This window comes from Erpetoichthys calabaricus, chromosome 18, assembly GCF_900747795.2.
Source record: "Erpetoichthys calabaricus chromosome 18, fErpCal1.3, whole genome shotgun sequence".
Classification (NCBI taxonomy): domain Eukaryota; kingdom Metazoa; phylum Chordata; class Cladistia; order Polypteriformes; family Polypteridae; genus Erpetoichthys; species Erpetoichthys calabaricus.
This window is the reverse complement of record NC_041411.2, coordinates 82,991,631-83,013,179: the sequence shown is the minus strand read 5'-3', so window position 1 is coordinate 83,013,179 and position 21,549 is coordinate 82,991,631. Positions and strand designations below refer to the sequence as shown.

The 21,549-nt window shown below is 44.1% G+C and overlaps 1 protein-coding gene across 1 annotated transcript in view; it reads right to left on the bottom strand.

The window, feature by feature from the left end:
* synpra (synaptoporin a) overlaps positions 1-13,031 on the bottom strand; it is a 206,665-nt gene extending 193,634 nt beyond the window's left edge. The window contains exons 1-2 of the mRNA XM_028824550.2: positions 12,781-13,031; positions 12,623-12,688 (exon numbers count right to left, since the gene is read on the bottom strand). Of these exons, the coding sequence (XP_028680383.1) occupies positions 12,623-12,688; positions 12,781-12,798 (84 nt within the window). The 5' untranslated portion in view covers positions 12,799-13,031. The remainder of the gene's footprint in view (positions 1-12,622; positions 12,689-12,780) is intronic.
* Positions 13,032-21,549: the final 8,518 nt, after the last annotated feature.

Below are 21,549 nucleotides of genomic sequence, written 5' to 3'. Positions count from 1 at the left end.
CTGAGCAGTCAGTGCGGCTTGGTGAATTTATCTGTAGAAATGGGCTTCCATACCTCCCACATTTCCCCATTGCCAAATTGAAATTATCACCCAGCATTAACACACACACATGCTGAACAGCCACACATCTTTACTTCACTCATTGATCGTAAAACATTTTTTTTGCCAAACTATTTAAAAAAAAAAAAAAAGGAAAAAAAACAGGATAAAAGTGCAACATCAAAATAAAAAAGTTCCCATCCTGCAAACCCACATGGAGATGGCTGAAACAAACAAACAAAAAAAAAACCTAGCAGCATACTCTACACACCCCGATTAGAACAAAATAAATTTTAAGAAGCAGTTACTTTTCCTAAGGATGAACTGAAGAGAAGAGGTGCCAGGAGGACCCTATGCAGGTAAAAACTCACAGAAATTAATTTCTGATTAAAGAATGAAAGGGGTATGAAGAAGAAGAAAAATCGTGGAGAACATGGAATAAAGACCACCAACATGAGCCAAAAAAGAGGTGCAAGTAGAGGTCTACAAAGAAACAGTAGGAGGGCAGGACCACAACATGGAAAAAAAAAAAAAAAGGAGCCAGGAATTTTCAGAAAGCATAAAATACAAATTCGCGATGTCAAAGCTCACGTAGGACTGGTGAGGGGTGGTGGGACACCTAACAGTGGCGTGCTCCTCCTGTCCCAGCCCGTACTCATCTGGTGAATCTCCCAAGCCTTATTAACAAGAGTTAAGAGTTCCAGCTGAGCACAAACTCAAATCCTGCGCTTCTATTAGCCTGCAGAGTTCTGTGAAGTTTGTCCACTTAGGAGTCGCAAGATCAAAATGCTTCAGTAGAACTACCACCATTTGAAATGACAAATCCCAAAGCATCAAGGCAGAGATTCAGCAGGAATACATAACAAGTGCACAGTATATGTCGTGTCAGTTTTTAAATAATTTCCTTTGCTTTTCTAAGATTTCTTGCCTTCTGTTAATTCATATTATACAGTATTTTGTTGTTCAGTTTAAATTGAGAAAGTTCATATCAGAGCAGCGAACACAGCATTTACATTTTTGCAGTGCAGTTTGCAATGACAGGTTTATATGCAGTAAGCTTATTAAATACATTCACTGCGTGTTTTCATTAACATAACTGTTCAAAATTAAGTAGCCACCTTTTATTATCCAAAACAGGTTAGAATATCATCGGTGAATATTCTGCATGCAGTGCAAAAACATGGCGTTATTTTGCAGATGGTATACAGAAATGTAAAATTCTGAAAGGCCTTCTCGTCAGCATAATTTTATATATTTTACTACCACTGCAGCCAGAGCCACTTCACTCGTCAGCTTTGGAAACAGTTTACTTGTACGAGGTCTAAATCGTTCTCCACTATTGAGCAGTGTTCGCTTTTTTAAAAACAGCGTTTATTAAGTGTGAAAATTATTAATATTTAAAATATTTTTCAGAATGGGGAACAATTATCATTGTGTGTGTGTGTATTTTGAGGGGGGTTAACCGTAGAAACAGACAACGCCGTGACTGAGTCGCCGAGGATGCTTAACTATAGCACCGCAGTCACGGGCATAAACCACGTCTGCCCACAAGTCGTTAAGATGAGTAAATGAAGGCTACGACTGGAAAGGTCGTTTAGTGTCGCGGAGGCTTACGCCAATAAAATATTAAAGCGTGAATTACAACGACTCAATAAAAGAACATTAAAGTACCAAAACAACACAAAAAGCACTCGCGGGCTCCTCGGAGCTAATAGTCGGTGAGCCACGGCCCCTGTTTGAGCTCCGTGAGGAACGAAGAGCAAGAAAACTGAAGAGGACAAACAATTCGAATTTAAAAACTCGGGGAATTTTCTTTCACATAAACTAAACGAACTAACAACATTCTACTCTCTTCGACACCTGCGAGCAGAAAAAAAAAACAACCCAGCTGCAAGCAAAGCCAAACTTTCACTGGTTAAAACAGCACGACGCCGACAACAGTTACATAAAATAAACACAACTTACTGTGCTCTCCTTAATGTGTCTTCAAACTGAAAGGCGAGCGCGTCCTGCCAATTCTTTTCTTCGTGTGTCCACACTCTGCACTCCAGCGTTTCAGTCTCCCTAAATGACACCATCTCCTCCTGGAAGTCTCGATTCTTCTTCCATGGCACGCGCGTAATAAAAGGCGCCAATGCACACACGCGGCATTTATAAAGTCTCATCACGCACGTGACCGGAACGAGGTCGACTCAGTGGCGGGGAAACGTCCCAGAGCCCGCTAGGCCCTCGTCAGCCGGAGGTCGCTTTGTCACAACACTTGGTTTGGTTCAGCTGTGCAGATTTCATTTCTAGTTTCTTTGTCAAATGTCACGTTGTTGTTGCGACATATTTACGCTAGAGAAGTCCAGCGAAGAGCGACTCACTAGGCGGACCCCGGGAGTGAGAGCTTTAGAGAGAGCCCGAAGGACTTGCATCTTTGCAGTTTAAACAAAGGGAGATTAAAAGATGACACGATCCACATTGTTCCAAATTATGAAGGGAAGTTAGTACAGTGCAGCCCAGTTATTACGTTAAAATAAATTCTGCAACAGGAACACGAGGACACAGTCAGAAATATGTTAATGGCAGATTTTGAAGAAATATATGAAAAAGTTTTTTCTTACGCAAACACAATTTCTCAATATTTACTTATCTGCAGCTATTTAACATCGGCCTTCATGAGGCAGGAATAGTGTATTTAGAAGATGATATTATTGGAAGTACCTGTAATCTATATATATGATTAACTATTGTTCATTTCACATTTTATAACTGGTGATGGCTAATGGACATATAATTAATATGGGATTAGATGACAATATTATGTGGCAAACATTATCCCTTGATTATTGTTGGTATAATACGTTCTGCCAATGAATTGTACAGTAATGTAACATTCTTTAGGTTCCATTAGTTCAGGATTCCTGGCAGGTAACTACAGACCCTGCAACTGGCCTTCTGTAACGGACTACACAATCAGGGATCACGGTGCAATTCAGAACAGATCGACAGTTACCAAAGGATAATGTGGGGTACCAGAGCGGGCACAGGGACTTGTCGTTGATTTCTTGGCTACCCCATATGGGGAGGCAGAAATGGCAACTCTCTGTGAGAAATATCCATCCATTCCTTCTCACATTTTCATTTATTTCATCCATCCATTTTCCAACCTGCTGAATCCAAACACACGGTCACAGGGGTCTGCTGGAGCCAGTCCCAGCCAACACAGGGCACAAGGCAGGAACCAATCCCAGCCAGGGTGCCAACCCACCACAGGACACACACAAACACACCCACACACCAAGCACACACTAGGGCCAATTTAGAATCGCCAATCCACCTAACCTGCATGACTTTGGACTGTGGGAGGAAACCGGAGCGCCCGGAGGAAACCCACACAGACACGGGGAGAACCCGGGAAGTGAACCTGGGTCTCCTAACTGCAAGGCAGCAGCGCTACCCACTGCGCCACCGTGCCGCCCCATTTATTTCATTTCATTTTTCATTTTCTGAGTCAATCCTGGCAGCATTAGGCACATGACAGAACCCTGCCCTTGAGGGCATATCACTCCATGGCCTGGCACACACTGTCTGATACAGGGCAAGTTCTGAGAGTCATCATTGAATCTAACAGGTACGCCTTTGATATGTGCAAATCAGCTGAATATAAAAATAAATTCAAGGTGGGCACGCTTGTTGCCATATGGACTGACCTCTCATTTTTAGGGTCTCTAGTGGTTCAGGTTTGGTGCAGAGGAATTTCATCATTTCTCAGTCCACAATTGACATCAAGAGTGAAGCTCTGACCGCCAGTGAATTTTGTTCCCCCGAGCAGATGTCTGAAGGGGTTTTCTTCTTTTGTGTGTGTGTGTGTGTTTCTGTGAGCACCAGCAGTAAACAGATAACTTCTCTTGGGTCATTTTTTCAGTGCGTTGTATCAGTCCAGGAATATGCTCTGTGGTGTTGCGGCTAAGCACTGCCAGCCAGTGTTGCACCTGGGACCTTCACATTACAAAGCTGTCCCATGTGACCCATAAACAGAGAACTTCACTGGCTCTCCAGAAAGGACCACTTCTGCAGCTCCAATGGGACACATCTGTGCGTGCGACAATAGGCTGGGCCCATCTAAGCAGCCCTCAACAGGCATGTGTCTGGACCACTACATGTCCAGGGGTACCTGTCGGAGTTCTGGCTTTGAGAATATCCGTCCGTTATGAAAGAGGACTGACCCCCCGCTCGGGTCTGCAGTGGCTACAGTTTATGTTTGCAGCATCCATTGCAGGGCACAGCCAGACTCAGTAAAGTGAAGTCAGCACACATTTATTACATACTGAGCACATGTGCTGGAATGAGGCACAGCGGTGGTCATTAACACCTCCCAGGTCCTGGGGGTTTTCATTAAACCCCCCAACTGGGGTGCCTTCTGTTAGTCCCCATGGGATTCGTCCATCATAACAAAAAATTTCTAGTTTGACTGAAGTACTAGGGTGTTGTACCGTGTTAGCCATTATGAACGTAGAGAAAAGCCAAGCAAAATGACCCCTTTTATTGGCTAACTAAAAAGATTACAATATGCAAGCTTTCGAGGCAACTCAGGCCCCTTCTTCATTGATTACATCTTGCCTGAAGAAGGGGCCTGAGTTGCCTCGAAAGCTTGCATATTGTAATCTTTTTAGTTAGCCAATAAAAGGGGTCATTTTGCTTGGCTTTTCTCTAGTTTGACTGACAAAACTAAGTTATTCTGGTGTGGCTGAGTGCACGATGGCCAAGGAGCGCCTTCTAGAATTGGTGTGTGCCTTGCACTCCTTATATTAAAAATAACAATCAAAACCTCACATGAAATGAAAGTCCATTCATCTACAATTTACAGTCCTGTGAAAAAAAATAAATACCCCCCACTTCCAATTCTATATATTTTTTTTTTTTTGATATCAGGACATGACTGACAAGCATCTCTACTCGCCACCATGTCCTAAGATTAGCTCGTTATACTCTCAGGTGACAAACGATTTGACTTTGGCATTTTTTTTTTTAACAACATGAAGGTAACTATCACACCACTGTCATACCCTTCTGCTTCTCATGTGCTAGTATGTGAGATCCATGGAAATTTCCAGAAGGTGACTTCTTCCCTTACACGTGCTTGCTATTTTACTCTCGTGCAGCTTTAAAGGATTTCTAAACGATTCTGAATTTGGACGTTTAGAGCTGTCAGCTGGGCATAAACAGTTTGAAAAAGGGCACCCTGTAGGGACAATCTTAGGACACAGACACCCACCCATGACGGTTCCAAGTGGAAACTCAAGACCCAGTGGCACCCTCCAGTGATCATTCTCAGCTAAGCCCTTTGTAAATACTTGGGGGGCCCGGGGAATGGAGAGTACCATTAGGGAAGGCACACTTTGTAGTTGGGGACAGGCTAGAGTTTGTAAACCAGAAAGGTGGGCAAATGAATGGAAGGAATTATTAAGGAAAAGATTGAGCAGCGTATTTCTAAAACAGGAGTAGTAACACATGCGTAACTCGGGTCCCGATCAGGAAGGTCACACTTCACTAATATGCTGGAATTCTGTGAGGAAGCAGCAAAAGAATACAATCAGAGAGGTGCATACGGTATTATTTATCTTGATCGTCAGAAAGCATTTCATAAGGTACCACATGAGAGATTAGTGATCAAACTACAGGAAGCGGGAATTCAGGGTGCAGTCTGTAGGTGGGTACAAAATTGGCTCAAACACAGGGGGCAGAGGGTCACGGTGAGGGGAACCTTGAGAGAATGAGGTGATGTTAAAAGTGGTCAGTGCTGCTCTGTAGCTATATCTATAAAATCCAATGTCTGTCTGTCTGTCTGTCCGCTTTGCACGAGAGAACTACTTAACGGATTTAGATCAGGTTTTTGTTCTGTAATTTGCTTGAACATTCCGGTTGATTTTGTGACTTCTCTCATCGCACTCAGAGTCACAGTTTGGTTGAGATGCCGATTTATTTGCATGAATCCAAGAGACAGGCTGTGGGTGAAAGGGGAGGCGGGGCCTCAGCAGTAGGGAGCTGGGCGGGGCCATCCTCCTCACTCACACGCCAGCCTCTGTTTGAGTCGCTCTACCTGTCACCACGTGTTGGAGCGCACCTCGCCTCTGCTTAGCTAGCGATACCTGTTTGTTCAGCAGACATTATCATCTACAGATAGTTAAGGAGTAACGTTTGACGTTTTTGAGAGAGAGAGATCAGAGCTGCGTGTGTTTTAGAGGGCAGCTGCTCAATGCCAGAGATATCACGACCACGTGCTTTTCTCCCCACACGGGGGACACTCTCCGGTCAGTGCTGAACACGATCAGATACAGTGGGAATGTCTGACGTTAGAGTGTACCCACCTACCTTGGCCAGAGACACCTTACCAACTTTTTACATTTTTGGCAAAGAGATCACAGTGACATTCTCACCCCTGATAGCAAAACCAAAAATATTAAATATCAAGAGGCCCTCAGATACGAAAGCTATCAATATATATTCTTCTATTACATTTTTTTTATTGATTTTTAAAGTTTGTCCTGTTTCACTACTACTCAGGCCGAGCCGCGGTGGACAGCTAGTAACATATAAAAATGATCTGATACGATAATGACCAATAAACTGGTAAAATCTGCAGATGATACCAATCTAGTTGGAAGGGCAGATAATGGAGAATTGGCTAAATTCTCACAGACGGATTTGGACTGCATTACTTTGTGGCAGATGACGTAATGTAAATAAATGTAAAGTATTGCAGTACGTGTAGGAAGTAGGAATGTGAGATTTGAATACACAATGGGAGATCTGAAACTTGAAAGGACCCAGGAATCATAGTGGACTGGTCACTGTGGACAGTTACGTAACACACTGGTGAGGCCTCACCTGGAGTACTGTGTGCAGTGTGGACCACAAGGCTGGCACCGCTACCTCAACCCAACACAAGTTCAAGGCACACACTGATTTTTATTTTCTTTTTCCCTTGTGGGAAACGCCTCCCCCGTTTCCCACAAGTATAACACAGTCCCAGCACAAACACAATATTCTCTTCCTTCACTCTTTTCCTTCTCTTCCACTCCTCTGGTCAAGCTTCGTCTTCCTCCTCCCGACTCTGGCTGCTGGCTCCTTTTATAAGGCACCCGGAGGAGCTCCAGGTACTTGATTACTCCTGTCCAGCAGCACTTCCAGGTGTGGCAGATGATATGCCCATAAGGGCTCAGCAGCTCGTGCTGCAGCACCCCCTGGCGGCGCCCGCAGTTCCCAACAGGGCTGCACCAAATTCCAACTCCCAGGGAGCCTTGCGGGAGTCCGAGGCATCGCTGCAACTCAGGGGGGCTGCCATCTAGTGTCCCGGGGGAGGTAACACTCTGGCCACGCTTGCTCCCCCAGTCCTCCCAGCGTGGGCCCCGGCTGCACGCTACAGCAGTTTTGGTCTCCATATTCCAAAAAAGACATAGCAGCACTGGAGAAAGTTCACAGAAGAGCGATAAGGTGGATTAGAGAGGTCTGAGTGGTTGAGGAGACGCCGAAGTTAACAGGGATTAAGAGGTGGCATGATTATGGGATGAATTTGTACAGTAGAGGGCAGTTGTTACTTGGAAATACATTCTGAAACAAGAACTTGGGGACACAGTTGGAAATGTTTTAATGGCACATTTCACACAAATGTTCGGATGTTTTTTTGCACAGACACGTCATAGATAATCAGGTAGTGTGCTGGAGAGTAGGACTTTGGGGATCTTCAAATCCTGACCTGATTTTATTTTGGACAATCCAGGTAGGTGAACAGGATGAATGAGCTTGTTGGGCTGAATGGCCCGTTCTCGTCACCACCGGTCTCATATTTGTACCCTGTACAGTCTGGACACAGGGACTCCCTAAAGGCTGCCCATTAAACCGGGTGTGAGGACTGAACCGGGTCCGTCTGGTTTTATTAAGATAAACGCCATCCCAGTACCCAAAGATACTTTATACATGGACCTCAGGTGAATATTATTTCATGATTTGTCATTTCTAGTGGCTCAGTTGAGGTGTCACAGTGAGTTGAATAGGACCATGTGGTTTGTATATAGCGCCCTCCAAGACACTGCTATTGCACAATCATTTCCATGAATGTGTTAGAAATGGAGGCCAGGATGGTTAAGTGACGCACTGGCGGGTACAGGGGGTAGTGATCTGGGTGTTGAGAGTCCTTAATTGCCAAGCTGCACTGCCCGGTGTGATACACCTTACCAGATAGTCGTTTTGTGTTTTATCAGATCCCTACTTAGTGATCATCTTTTCTGGTTTGTGTCTAACGATATGTGCAGCTCCCTGACTCAGCCGCTTAAGAGGAGTGGTGCTACATAAAAAAATGTGTTCAAATGAACTGATGTGGTGAGAATTTGCCAAAAACGAGGCAATGCAATGGCAGTACTCGAGTTTGAGACCCCCTGTGCACCAGCAGCACCCTTGTCAAAGTGGTGTGGTAGACAGTGGCAGGCAGCTTATCGCTTTAGAGAACCATTAGAGAAAGAAACATTTAAGGAAAGACGTGAAGAAAAGCCGTGAGGAGAAGAAACCAACAGCCAGAGTCCATTTAGTAATAAAACGCAGACGCAGATCTGATTCATCGTATGCCGATTCCAGCAAGTAAGCAAAGCAAAAGGAATATTTGACTAACTGCATTTGAATAATTTCAAATGACACACTGTGAACTTTACATTAAGGCTGCCCTAAACATACAGATGGTGCCTTAACCTACTGGCAGTTTGTCAGCTGACCCGCAAATATCACAATGAATAACGATCACCGAAATCCATGAAATGCGGCCGCTGCAGCTGCTTCAAGATAAGAAGCCATCTCTGCCAACAGAGAACTTGCCTCTAATACACTGACTTTCGAGGGGCCGGGTGTCTTTCTAATGCCGAGGTGCCCATCGTGCCAAGTCGGATGCTGCAGTCTGTTAATTAACTCTGCACGTGACATTATGAGCCTGACATTGGGATTATGGTACCTCAAAGAATAATAAGAAACTTATTAAAATACAGATGGGGGGGGGGGGGGGGGATTCTCGCTGCATCGACCAACACAGACAGAGCTACACAGTCCAGCTATCAGAGAAAACAGCCGCAGAGCGACAGGGGGGCTTCACTCCGAGACCATTTAATGAGGGGTGAGCTCAAGGTAAAGGAGGGCAAAATCAGCAGGAACTTCGTACAACACAGGAGAGGAAATACACTTTGGGTTATAACACGACTGACTATGTACAGCATCATCACAGTACACCTTATATAGCGCCTTCCACATCTGTATATAAAATTAGAGCTACTTTCATAAATATCTCTGCCTATAACATAACGCCCTTTACATATACAGTAGCCACCTTTCAGTTAGCCAGTGCCTTACATCCCAATCTACGTCTTTTATAAATCTCATCTCTATCTGTCATATAGTGCCTTTCATATCCGCCAGCCTTTCTTATTGTACTTTTAATATCTGTCTGTATATAAACTGACTTTCACATCTATCTGTCTATCTATCTTTTATATAGTGCCTTTCACATCTATCTATCTATCTATTATATAGTGCCTTTCATATCTATCTATCTATCTTATATAGTGCCTTTCACATCAGTCTATCTATCTATCTGTCCATTATATAGACACCTTCATATTTATCTCATTGTAAAGTGCCCTTCATATCTGTCTACCATATATTGTCTTACAGATACATTGTCTATCTCTCTATTAGTGAGTGCATTTCATTCTCATCTGTTTTATAAATGTCATGTCTGTCTATCAATCATATAGTGCCCTTCATTTCCACATATTTATCATTTAGTGCTTTTCATACCTATCAATTATATGGTCTGTTTACCTGTACATCTCTCTGTTAGTGTCCTCCATATCTATTTACCTGTCTCTGTCTCTCTCTATTTTATAGTGCCTTCCATATTTAACTATCACATAGTGCCTTTAATCTCTGTCTCTTCATATCACTCCAGCTACCCATCTTATAGTGCCCTTCATGTTGATGTTTATATATATATATATATATATTTATGTCGTGTCCTTCATATTTATCTATCAGGAAGTGCTTTTCCCATCTGTCTATTTTTCTATTAGTGCATGAAATTTCTATCCATGCTAAAAAATGTCATGTTTGTCTACCTTATATTGCCCTTCATTTCTATCTGTCACTTTATGAAGTCCCTTTCATATCTAGTTCTTTTTATAACTATCTATATATCTTTATAAAGTGTCTTTCATATCTGTAAGTCCTATGAATCGTAACTTATTCCTCTTTTACTGTATATCGTACCAGTCATAGCTATCTATCTACCTTATATATACGGCCTTTATAATGATCTATTGCTTTATACAGGTCCCTACAGACATTGCCGTTCTTATTTATCTTTCAGATATATCTATCATTTAGTGCCTGTTATATCTTTTTACTATCTAGCGCCCTTCATAGCTCTCTATCAATCTATCTTTCATATCGATCATATTCTGCCTGTTATAACTGTCTATATATCTTTATACAGTCTCTCTTATATATTACCTTTCTTATTTATCTCTTTATATCTGCCCCCCCACATCAGATTCCACCCACTCAAAGCATTTGCTCATTTAAGACCCCCAAAAGCAGCACCCCGCCTCTCATGGCCATTCAGAACCCTGGAGAGCTACGTGGCCACGCCCATATGCAGCTAATTTGCATAATTTGTGGCTGGCCAGCCGTCTGCTCTTCACTGGGCTTTGAGAGGTGGAATTGCGTCCAAGGCCAGAATCCTCACACAGCACAGTCTGGGTCTGTCGACGACACATTTAATAATCAGACAGCTTACACCCTTCAAAGCAACTGAAATTTGGGGATTTTTTGAAAAGTGACGTGGACTGCACCAGAAGGTCAAGGTTTACAGAAAATGGTGGAGGCATTCTTTGCTTGTGCGCCCTCTAGTGGCCAGTCTACGCCTCATTAGTCACATTGATTATGACCTTATTAGTAGTTACAGCAAAACTTCGAAATAAAAGCGTTACACATGTTTATAAGTAAAAAATGTCTGACATACCAACTGGAAGTCCATGAAATGTGGATTTGGTGAGGCTCATATACCAATGAAACGTCAGTGCAAACATACAACCTGAGCTAAAAGTAATTGTACAACAATTACAGCCCATGAACAACCAGTTGAACATCAGCACCCTTAAGACATATACAGGGGTAGGCAAAAGGGGATTTGCATTTGTTTGTATGGAAAAAGACATGAAGGTTATGATTGTAAGCACACTTGAATAATAATAATGAGAAGAAGACAAGTAATACAATCATTAATACATTAGAATATAAGAATAAACTCTTGTGTTTTGTGTACTCACAACTGTAAGCCTACTTTTGTCCACCACTGTATAATATTGTTATATACCAGAATATCGGGGTACATCCTACGGACCTCTTATAATCCGAGACAGTCGCTGCACTGGGACACTGGGGTCCACATACAGAGCGCAGGGTGGGAGCCCCCTGCTGGCCCCACCAAGATTAACACTGAGGATGCGGGTCTAAAGCAGTAGGTGAGAGAGACACGGGGTCGGCACGTGTTAGCAGGAACATCTCCAGACATCATAGTTCAGAATATTTGATTGTACATTTTTGTACAGGCTGTCTTTTTAGACAAATATGATAATTACCGCACATCTGGCAGCGCTGCATCTCTTACAAGCACACATTTCCATTAAAATGAACACAATAAAAATAACGAGCACTGAGTGAGCATCTGGCAAGTACTCGTAAAGCTAAAGAAAACATACATATGTTAATATAAAATCATATTTCAAAATCAGTACAGACAGGAGGACATGCTGTCAGGAACACATTGCCACAGCCCGTCATTCTTGCGTTTATTTCAATTGCACTAACGTTCTGTTTCTATTGCAGCTGCTAATTTGCGTGACTGATTCACGCAGATGAACTGTCGGTTTCAAGTCATCGTCCTTATCAAATGGGTCTTTTTGACATATTTGTGGCTGACAGATGCGTACGTGCAGACGCAGGAAGCCTGGAAGTGGAGTTCAGAGCCTTCTCTTCACTTTAAGAATGGAGATCGCTGCCTGCCGAATGAAATTAAAACTTCCAAGACATTAAGCAGCGTCTTTAAAGAGTTCAGTTATCGCAGAGAGACTAATTTCCGCTAGAAAATGTAAACGCGTGCGTTTTAAACGTGCGTGGTGATGTAACATTTAAAATTCACAATCGATTAGGCGGTCAAAAGAGCTGAGCGGCACAAAAGCTCGTAACCACAGAATTCGCTGGACACCGAAGCGCGTGCACGTCAGCGCCACCAATAAATAAAAGTATCCCAAAGCCTTGAGAGAATTCTGCGCTTGGGTCAGTCCGATTCCTTTAGAAATTAAATCCGATTTCCAGTTATCAGACTGCCCGCACTCTGAGTGCATTTTCTAGTAGGGGGATTTCTGCAAACTTGAACCTTAGGTTAACAGAAAAGTATCGCAGTTTTTCAGGAACACTCGGACTTTTCACTGAGGACTACAGCGCTACTCCTCTCCCAGTTTGAAAAGATAATAGAAAATAAAAGCAAAATGCAACTTACCCACTCTAAAATCCGCAGAAACCCCAGGGGCTCCTTCGCCACTCCAAACCTTCCAACTGACACGAGCTGTAAAGATCACGAGAACACAGTGATTGGTGTGGGAATTCGGTGCAAAGCGATGGTGACGGCGGAAAACACCTGAATGAAGCTTGTCCAACCTGGTTAGCGGTATCCATTTGAGAAGAGCCTCCCCGATGTGCCCGACGACGCTCTTGACTTGACTCGGCTCTGCCCAGCTGTTTCTGCGCTCTCTTGCACACACTCGCACGCTCCAGCAGTCCCGATGCCCAGGCGGACCCCCTTTGACGCTCACGCTCCCGTGACTCCTGCGCGAATCCGCTCCTCGATCACGACTCCGCACGGAGTGAGTCGAACCGCGGCAGGCTGCCGACAAAACCAAGAAAGCGCCACGGAGACAGGAGCCGATTGGTTTTCCGAAGATCCACGAGCCTCTGCGCTTTTTGTCATTGGATGACACTGAGCTCGAAACGCTTTTTATTGCTGCTGGGTGTAAACTGATAACGTTTCGGTCACACGTCGGGCGAGCGCGCATGGAAAGGCTCATCGAGCGGGGCAGGACCTGAGATCTAAACTGCTGTGCCCGGCAGAGATTCGAAAGATAAGGGCGCTTGGTATGTGCGCCCTCTCACGTTTCTTATCAGGGTTTATTAGTACTGGGGTTCAATTTTTGTGCAACTTAGGGCACACAGGTAAAAAGTGGCAAATAACGGACTTGATATAATGCCGATTGTATCCGTCGCGCTTTTGGAAACCCGATCGATGCTCGTCGCGAATTCTTAATGCCAGTCGACGGTCTTGAACCCGCAATTACCTTTTTGCGCCTTTTTTTTTTGCTGCCTGCGCCCAATTCTGGCACCTTACGCGCAGGTCAAAGTGCATTGCCAGCTCTGATTCCTGTATCAGACTTCTATAACAAATGGCACCGCCAACTTTACAGGGCAACGAGTCGTGTCCTTGTAGCACTGCGCTGCACGCGTTACGGTGGGGCTACCGGTAGATAATGTTGGCGTTGGAGTTCACGAGCGACGTGACGGATTTGAGTGCGACTTTGTTTTATTCGAGGCGCTTTGTGAAATAATTGGGTGATCTTTATCCATTTTTCCGTATAGGCCGGGTATCCAATTCAGGGTCACGGGGGCCAATTTAGTGTGTAAAGCGAGAACCAACCGGGGCGCCAGGTCTTCATAGTCAGAATGATTTTAATTACTTTCTATAATATAGTGCCTTTCATATCTATCTATCTATCTATCTATCTATCTATCTATCTATCTATCTATCTATCTATCTATCTATTATATAGCGCCTTTCACATCTATTATATAGTGCCTTTCCTATCTACAGTATCTATTATGTAACACCTTTTACATCTATCTTGGATTTTTTCCCCCTTTATGATCTGCGCCCTTTTAACTGTATCTATTATATTTGTATAGACAGATCTACCATGTAGTGTCTTTCCCATCTATATAGTGCTTTTCATACTATATATGTATGTCTATCTACTATATACCTTTCATATATACATATATATTTTATAGTGCCTTTCATATAAATCAATCAGTCTCCTCTATGGCACCTGTCATATTTATCTCTGTTGTAAAGTGCCTTTTTGCACATCTCCAACTATACTGTATAGTGCCTTTTACATATCTGTCTCAGACCCCAGCTCTAGGGCATCATTTAGCCAGTCTTATGCCCCCCCCTCACACTGGGACTTTAACATAATATGCCCCACCTAATATTTCAGATGGCCTCCTTACTATTTGGGTCTGGTGATCTGTATACTGTGTTGTGTCTTTGTGTCCATCTATCTATCTATCTATCTATCTATCTATCTATCTATCTATCTATCTATCTATCTATCTATCTATCTATCTATCTATCTATCTATCTATCTATCTATCTATCTATCTATCTATATGTGTGTGTGTGTGTATCGGTAACCCCGGTGGTGTAGTTTCTGTGAATAAAGAACTCATTTCCTTTCCTCTTAATCTGTGTTGCTTTGTAGAGAAGCAGACACATCAGTCACTAGGAGGTGAGGAGTCTTCAGCCTTCCCTTTTCACTGTTTTCATGTTTTGTGAAGCTGCGGCCTTTTGCTAAAATCATTTCAATTCATCTGAACACAGGGCTTTACAAATTTTGAAAAGTTACTACTACTGATAAAAAACCCCTGAAATCCCCTGCTGGCACGTTTTCAGACCCTTTACTTAATACTTATTTGAAGCAGCCATTCCAGCCTGGGGTCTTCCTTGGTCTGACATGACAATAAGCTCCACATATGTGCAACGTGGGGATTTCCTGCCGTTCTTCTCCGCAGATCCTCGCAGGTCTGTCAGGTTGGGCGGAGGCCATCGGTGGACGGCTGTTCAGTTGGGTTCAAGTCTGGGCTCTGGCCAAGCCACTCAATGACATTCCCAGTGTTGTCCCTGAGCCTCTCCTGTGCTGTCTTTGCTTTGTCCTGTTAGAAGTTGAACTTTGGCCCAGCCTGAGGTCCACAGTACTCTCAGCAGGCCTTCATTAAAGGTGTCTCTCGTGCTTTGCTCTTCACCCTGACTGATCTCTTAGTCCACTACTGTCGAGATGACACCGGACAGGTGACTGTCATCTTGTCTCTGATAGTCTGAGTCTCCTTTGAGTGCCTTTTTGCAAACTCCAAACGGACGTCCATGAGAAGTTTCTGTCTGGCCCACATTGGTGGAGTGTTTCAGTTTTTTCCCATCTCCTCGGAGGTTCTCTGGAGTTCAGGCAGAATGACCATTAAGTTCTCGGTCATCTCTCTTGCTGAGGCTCCTGTCCCTCGATTGCTCAGGTAGCCAGCTCCAGACATAGCTGTGATTGTTCCAAATGTCTTTCATTTAAGAATCATTGAGGTGCTCTTTGGATCTCTCGGCGCTGTTGTCTCTCCAAACCCAATCCTGTCTCTGATATGTGTGGGCAGAGGCCTGGACCCCATGTCTTGGTTTCTGCTCCTCTGTGGGACCTTCTGTAGACAGGGGTGGGTGTGTGTGTGCCTGTCCTAAAGTGTCCAGTCAAGTGAGCTGACCACAGGTGGACTTCAAACGAGGTGTAGAAACATCTCAACGATGGATCAACAGAAAGGATGCACTTGAGCCAAATTTCAAATGTTGTAGCCAAGGGTCTGATGTGATATTTCAGTTTTCTTTTTATTTTCTAAACATTCCTAAACTCCTGCCCCTGCTGGGTCTTTCTGTGGTGTCCCGTGTTGTTTGATGGGGGGGGGGACGTCTTTCAGCACAAGGCTGTGACAAAACACGAAAACAGTGAAGGGTCCGAGTGCTTTCTGAAGGCGGTGCAGCGTCCGTTCAGTGAGCCCCCGCAGTGACGACTCGGTTCACCCTCTGGGCTGGCCGTGTAGGCCACTTGACGTGTCCGTTGTGTTCTCACAGCGCCCTGCCCACGTGGCAGTGGCACCGGTGGCACACAGGATGTCTTTTCACGGTTCCTTTCTGTGCTGACAGCTGGCGCGCTGCGACTTTGCAGAATTCGAGGTGCTCGGCATCCTTTTATTTCGTTGAAATGACTGCACGTGTCGCGCTTCTTTACTTTCTGAAAGCTTGAAAAGGGAGTCAGGCAAACGAAAGCCAGCAGCCCGACTCGGAAAGAAATCTCTTTTCATCAGCACCCTGCACTTGACGAAATGGGGGGGCGCTTCGAGAGGGTTTCTTTTTATGATTGTGAGGTTAAAAAATAAAAATGAAAAAAGGCTCCTCGGATTAAAAGAAAAGCTGTTTTCATGAAAGACACTTTAAGTGATCGTCACTCCGACAAGGCCCTTTTAAAACCTGCTGATTTCATTCGACGTCACACCAGAGAGCGGCAGGCCTGACCCAGCCAGTCCGGGACAGTCCTGGACGGGACAACAATCCGCCACAAATCAAGGATTCTTCATTATACAAAGAACCATTCATCAGATCTGCATTTTAGGAAGATGTCTCTGTGCAAGGATGACGCAGATTAGACAAAAGGACACGACCCGGTGCCAGGCTGCCAGTTGGCACTCAATCCTCTGATGGCGTCTCAAAGCAAAATCAGCAACTGCAGCTGTGGTGGCCCTGGCACTGCTGACGCTTTGGATTCCACGCACTCCTCCTGTTGCAGGCTTTCAGTCGATAGCCGAGGCCATGGCAGAGAGCGAGTCGCCCTCGTGACATAAAGACACTGGGCACCAGCAGAGGGTGCCAGGCCAGCGCAGGAGGGTGGGGGTCCATTCTCTGGCCAGTCTTACTTTCTTTCTGTGTGCCCCCTGTCTTTTACCATTTAGAGTCATTGCTTTGCAGATGATACACACATTTATACGTCTCAGAAACGTAATAACAGACATTCTATAAGTCACATATTAAACCGAATTAAGGGCACTAAGGTATGGATGTTCTTAAATTCCCTGAATCTTATTATTTGGTTCCACTGGCCCTCTGGTTCCTTACGCTTATGTAAATAATCTCATTTACATAAAGAATTGGGTGTGTTTTTGACAATGTCGTTATATTTCATAAGTAAACACACTTGATTGCTCAAGCTAATTAACGAGAATCGAGAATCTTGACTAAAGTTAAGCTGTTTTTCTCTTTTCGTGCTTCGGATAGAGTAACACGTGTCATTATGTTGTCTCAACCTGACCGCTGCGCTGCGACTGCCTTCACACAGGAGTTGGTCGGGCATCACCCACCCGCTTGCAGATGTTCTAAAATGCTGCTGCCCACTTATTCAATCATACAAACTAGGACTTCCAAAGCACATAATCCCAAACACTTCCATTAATGGCCACTAGAGGGGGATATCCCCATCAAACCCCGGCTAGTAACAAGGGCAAGCGCTGAATCTTTCAAAAAAAAATAAAAATAAAACGTTCATTGTTCATAAAAACGTATTCACAATGGAATTGTGTGTAACAAGAAGGCAAGTCAAAATCAAACAAATGCCAATATGGATTCCAGCAGCAAACTCAGAACATGAGCAGAAGGTGAAAAAAAAAATCCAGAAAAATCACAAGGCGCACAGAATTTACAAAAAAGTGCAAGAACTTCCCAAACTGCCAGAGCACATTTACAACGAACCGCCAGGGGCTGCGGGAGACCCTCCGGATGTAACGGGTGGAGGGCAGTTCCTGGTGGGGATTGGCTGGCGGCCCTGCTAATTGGGGGACCACCTACAAAACACGTGCAAAATAGCGGAGGCACTGAAACATAAACATGCAAATCAATACAAAGAAAAGAAACAAAGACATTCAGAAGAATCAAAACGCAGACATGACAGAGATGAAGTTATGACCTCGCTGACGCTCCCTCAGGTTCACCCACACTGGCAGAGGTTTCCTGTCTTACCCACGTCCTGCAGGTGAACGGGCAGATGTCCAGTTCAGTCCTCCTGGTGGTGGCACACAGGCTGAAGCTCACCAGGTGTCACAATGTCTGGTAGAAGTGTCCTGAGCTGGCACCACATGTGGTCAGTTAAGAGGGCAGGAGCCTTTCGGCTTGCAGGACGGCGCTGGTAACAAGTAAAATATTTAGAGAAGCCTGCATTTGAGTTTCGTCTTGCATTCAGTTTCATTTTATTGTTTTGAGTTTTGACTGTGTGCGTTTTATTTTTGTAAAGCTTATCATTTCTATTGTTTTACATTTTTTCCTTGTATTAATATTTATGTTTTTCCTCCAATATTCAGGAGTTGCACTGTTTAGTGAAACCTGTCCAGTGACGTATAAAGGGCACCATCTCATGCCCAGTAAGGATAAAGAAAGGTTTGGGTGAATGGCAGAAAAAATGAAAAGACCAGTGCAGTCCTCCATTTCTGTTGCCAACTGTTGCTGCTTTTGCACTCGTAGTTTGTTACGCTCCTGCCCTGCTGTCGGGTATCAGGTTACATGTTGGATTTGTAGGACCCCCCCCACCTGTGAACTTAGAATTTTAAATTGCCCCCTTTACTGTTTTGGCCTGAAGCTGACGCTGTGCTGCTGTCCAAATCAGATCCTCGATGCCAGTCAGTCAAAGCCATGTGTCGGTAAGCCCCTTGTATGCCAGCTCACGTCTCCAAGCCATAAAAGTGAAAAACAATAAAAACAACAAAAGTCAAAAAGCGACTTCTCTAGAAATTCACACAAGAAGAAGGACATTTAGTGAACGTCGCTCAGTACGCGGAGAGTAAACCGACACGTCCTCAGTATTTACATCACACGAAAAACAGCCCATCAGCAGCATGATCTGCACTTTAGTATAATTCAGTATTTGGGACTTGCGCTGTGTTACTGCCGGGGTCTTTGATTTTATTTATTTTCTTCTTTATTGGGTTTTTGAATTATTTTTCATATCTTTATGTAATTTCTGTTATGTGAGACTATTATTTAGTATTTCTGTACTGTGCCTTTCAATGTTTCTTGTACCTTGTGGGTGGAGCCCCCAGGAGGCGGGGCCGTCCTGACATCACCACCACTGGCCCCTCCCTCTGCCTGTCTGTTTGGTCAGAGAGAGGAGCCCAGCAGTGGATCATTGAGTTTGTTTCAGGAGTTTCCCCGAGTGTTGTTTCTGTTTTTTGCTCGTCTTTATCCGATCCTTCACATTGGATTCTAGTTTAGGATTGGATTACCTTGGATTGGCTTTTGGGCAAACCCTGTTATTGGAGGGAATGATGCTGATTGCAACAATATTTTGCCATCATTTAACTCAGTTGGAATCCCCATTAATTTTATTGAATCAGCCTGCAATCTCCGAGTTATCTTTGACGCTAGCATGTCATTTAAAGCACACATTACAAAGTTGTCTAAATCATGTTTTTTCCATCTTAATAATGTTGGGAAATTAAGACGATTTCTAAATAAGCGGGATTCTGAGATATTAATGCATTTATTTCTAGTAGGATTGACTGCTGCAATGTGGTGTTCACTAGATGTTCTTTATTCAGCCACCAGTTAATCCAAAATGCTGCTGTAAGAATTATTACAAGAACAAGAAAATACGAACACATAACTCCAGTTCTTAAATCCTTACACTGGCTCCCGGTTAAGTTTAAGGCAGACTTCAAAATCCTCCTTTTAACATATAAAGCATTAAATGGCAGAGGTCCGGCTTACTTGTCTGAACTTATCATGACTTACAAACCTGAGCGCACATTAAGATCTCAAGATGCCAGCCTGCTTATGATTCTAAGAATTAATAAATGGACAATGGGGGGTTGAGCTTTTAGTTACAGGGCCCCTAAACTGTGGAGTGGTCTGCCTGCTACTATAAGGGATGCCCCTTTGGTCTCAGCTTTTAAATCCCAGCTGAAGACTCACCACTTCAGTTTAGTACACCCTGACTAGAGCTGCTGTTAAATGTGCAGACTGTATCTCTGTTGTCAGTCATTAGCACTAAAACATCAGTAACATGAGAGTTAGAATTTGTTACTCGCCCTCACCTTTTCTGTTTCTCTTCTCGATACTCAAATGTGCCACTTGGTGCCCACGGCCCACCTGCCAAGTTGTTTTGCCTGCCTAAGGTAAAGTCATCACTGATGGAGGATCACAGGAATCGTCAGTTAAAGGGGTCCTTTCATCCGATTGGCTGACTCAGCTGTGGAATGGCCAATAGGGAGAGGCAGCTTGATAGCCGAGGTCTCCAGGACTCTAAACAAACCCAAATCATATTATGTGATATCATCTACTCTTGAATTCTGCTCCATACTTGTAATATTTCTATTGCACTATTATATTGTATTGAGGATGTTCTGTTCTGTGTGTTATATTGACCCCCTTTTTTTTTTTGACACCCACTGCATGCCCAACCTACCTGGAAGGGGTCTCTCTTTGTATCGCACCGTTTCTTCCATTTTTTTCCCTTGTCTTGTTAGAGAGTCGAGGCTGGGGGGGCTGTCAAAAGGCAGGGCCTGTTAAAGCCCATTGCGACACTCCTTGTGTGATTTTGGGCTCTACAGAAAGTAAATTGTATTACCCGATTTGTGTCTTTTTCTTTATTTTCTATTTTTATAAACAAATTCTCAGTAAGATTCCGGTCTGGATTGTTTCTTCAAGCCAGGGTTTCTTGGTTTTCTCTCTCCTGTAAGATAATTTTGATGTATTTTATGACTTTTCATCACATTTTGAATTTTAAAAGCCAGCTCTCACTGGAGAATGGCTGCCGAAGGGTCAGGCCACATTAAGAAAGGCCAGTGAAGGTCCTGTGGCTCATCTTGGAGGCCTCACACCCTCTTCCAACATGTCTGAAACTCCTAAGCACCACTAAAATAACCCAGCATTCTCAAGCCTGCTTTTTTGGATGGCAGGAGCTGGAACCGATACCCACTGTGCCTGGCACGAGACAGGAACCAGTCCCACACAGGATGCCAGTCCATTGCAGGTCACAACAATATCCACCAATAAATCAAGTTATGAAGATTCCTGTGTGGATTGTCTTGACGTGCCACAGTCTTAAGGCTTTCTCTCTCCCTTTTAAGACATTTTAAAGGCCAGCTCCCCGTTTTTAGGGCCTGCTTAGGCCGAAGCCTGCAGGCAGTATTTGGGACTGGCTGCCAAGGGGGCGAGCATGCACTGCATTGAGAATGGCCTTTTGGAGGCCACACCCCCACTTTTGATAGGTCTGCACAGCAAGAGGGGAACCAACCTCAGCCCCCTTAGATGGGCTGCCAGTCCATTACAGGTCACTAAAATGTCCACCAGTAAATCAGTCTGGAGGTCACACTAGCATACAAGGAGCTTAACGGCACATTCCATCCATCCATCTATCCACTTGGGGTGCCAAAGTCATTATAAATAATAAAAGTACACAAGGCTGGATGTGCCAGTTCCATGCAGGGCATTAGAGTGACCGGTCCCCCCATAATGCAAATGGCTGAGAATCTTAGGGTCTCCACTGAGCCATTTACACTCAGCCTGGGGCAGCCAAACCAAACAGC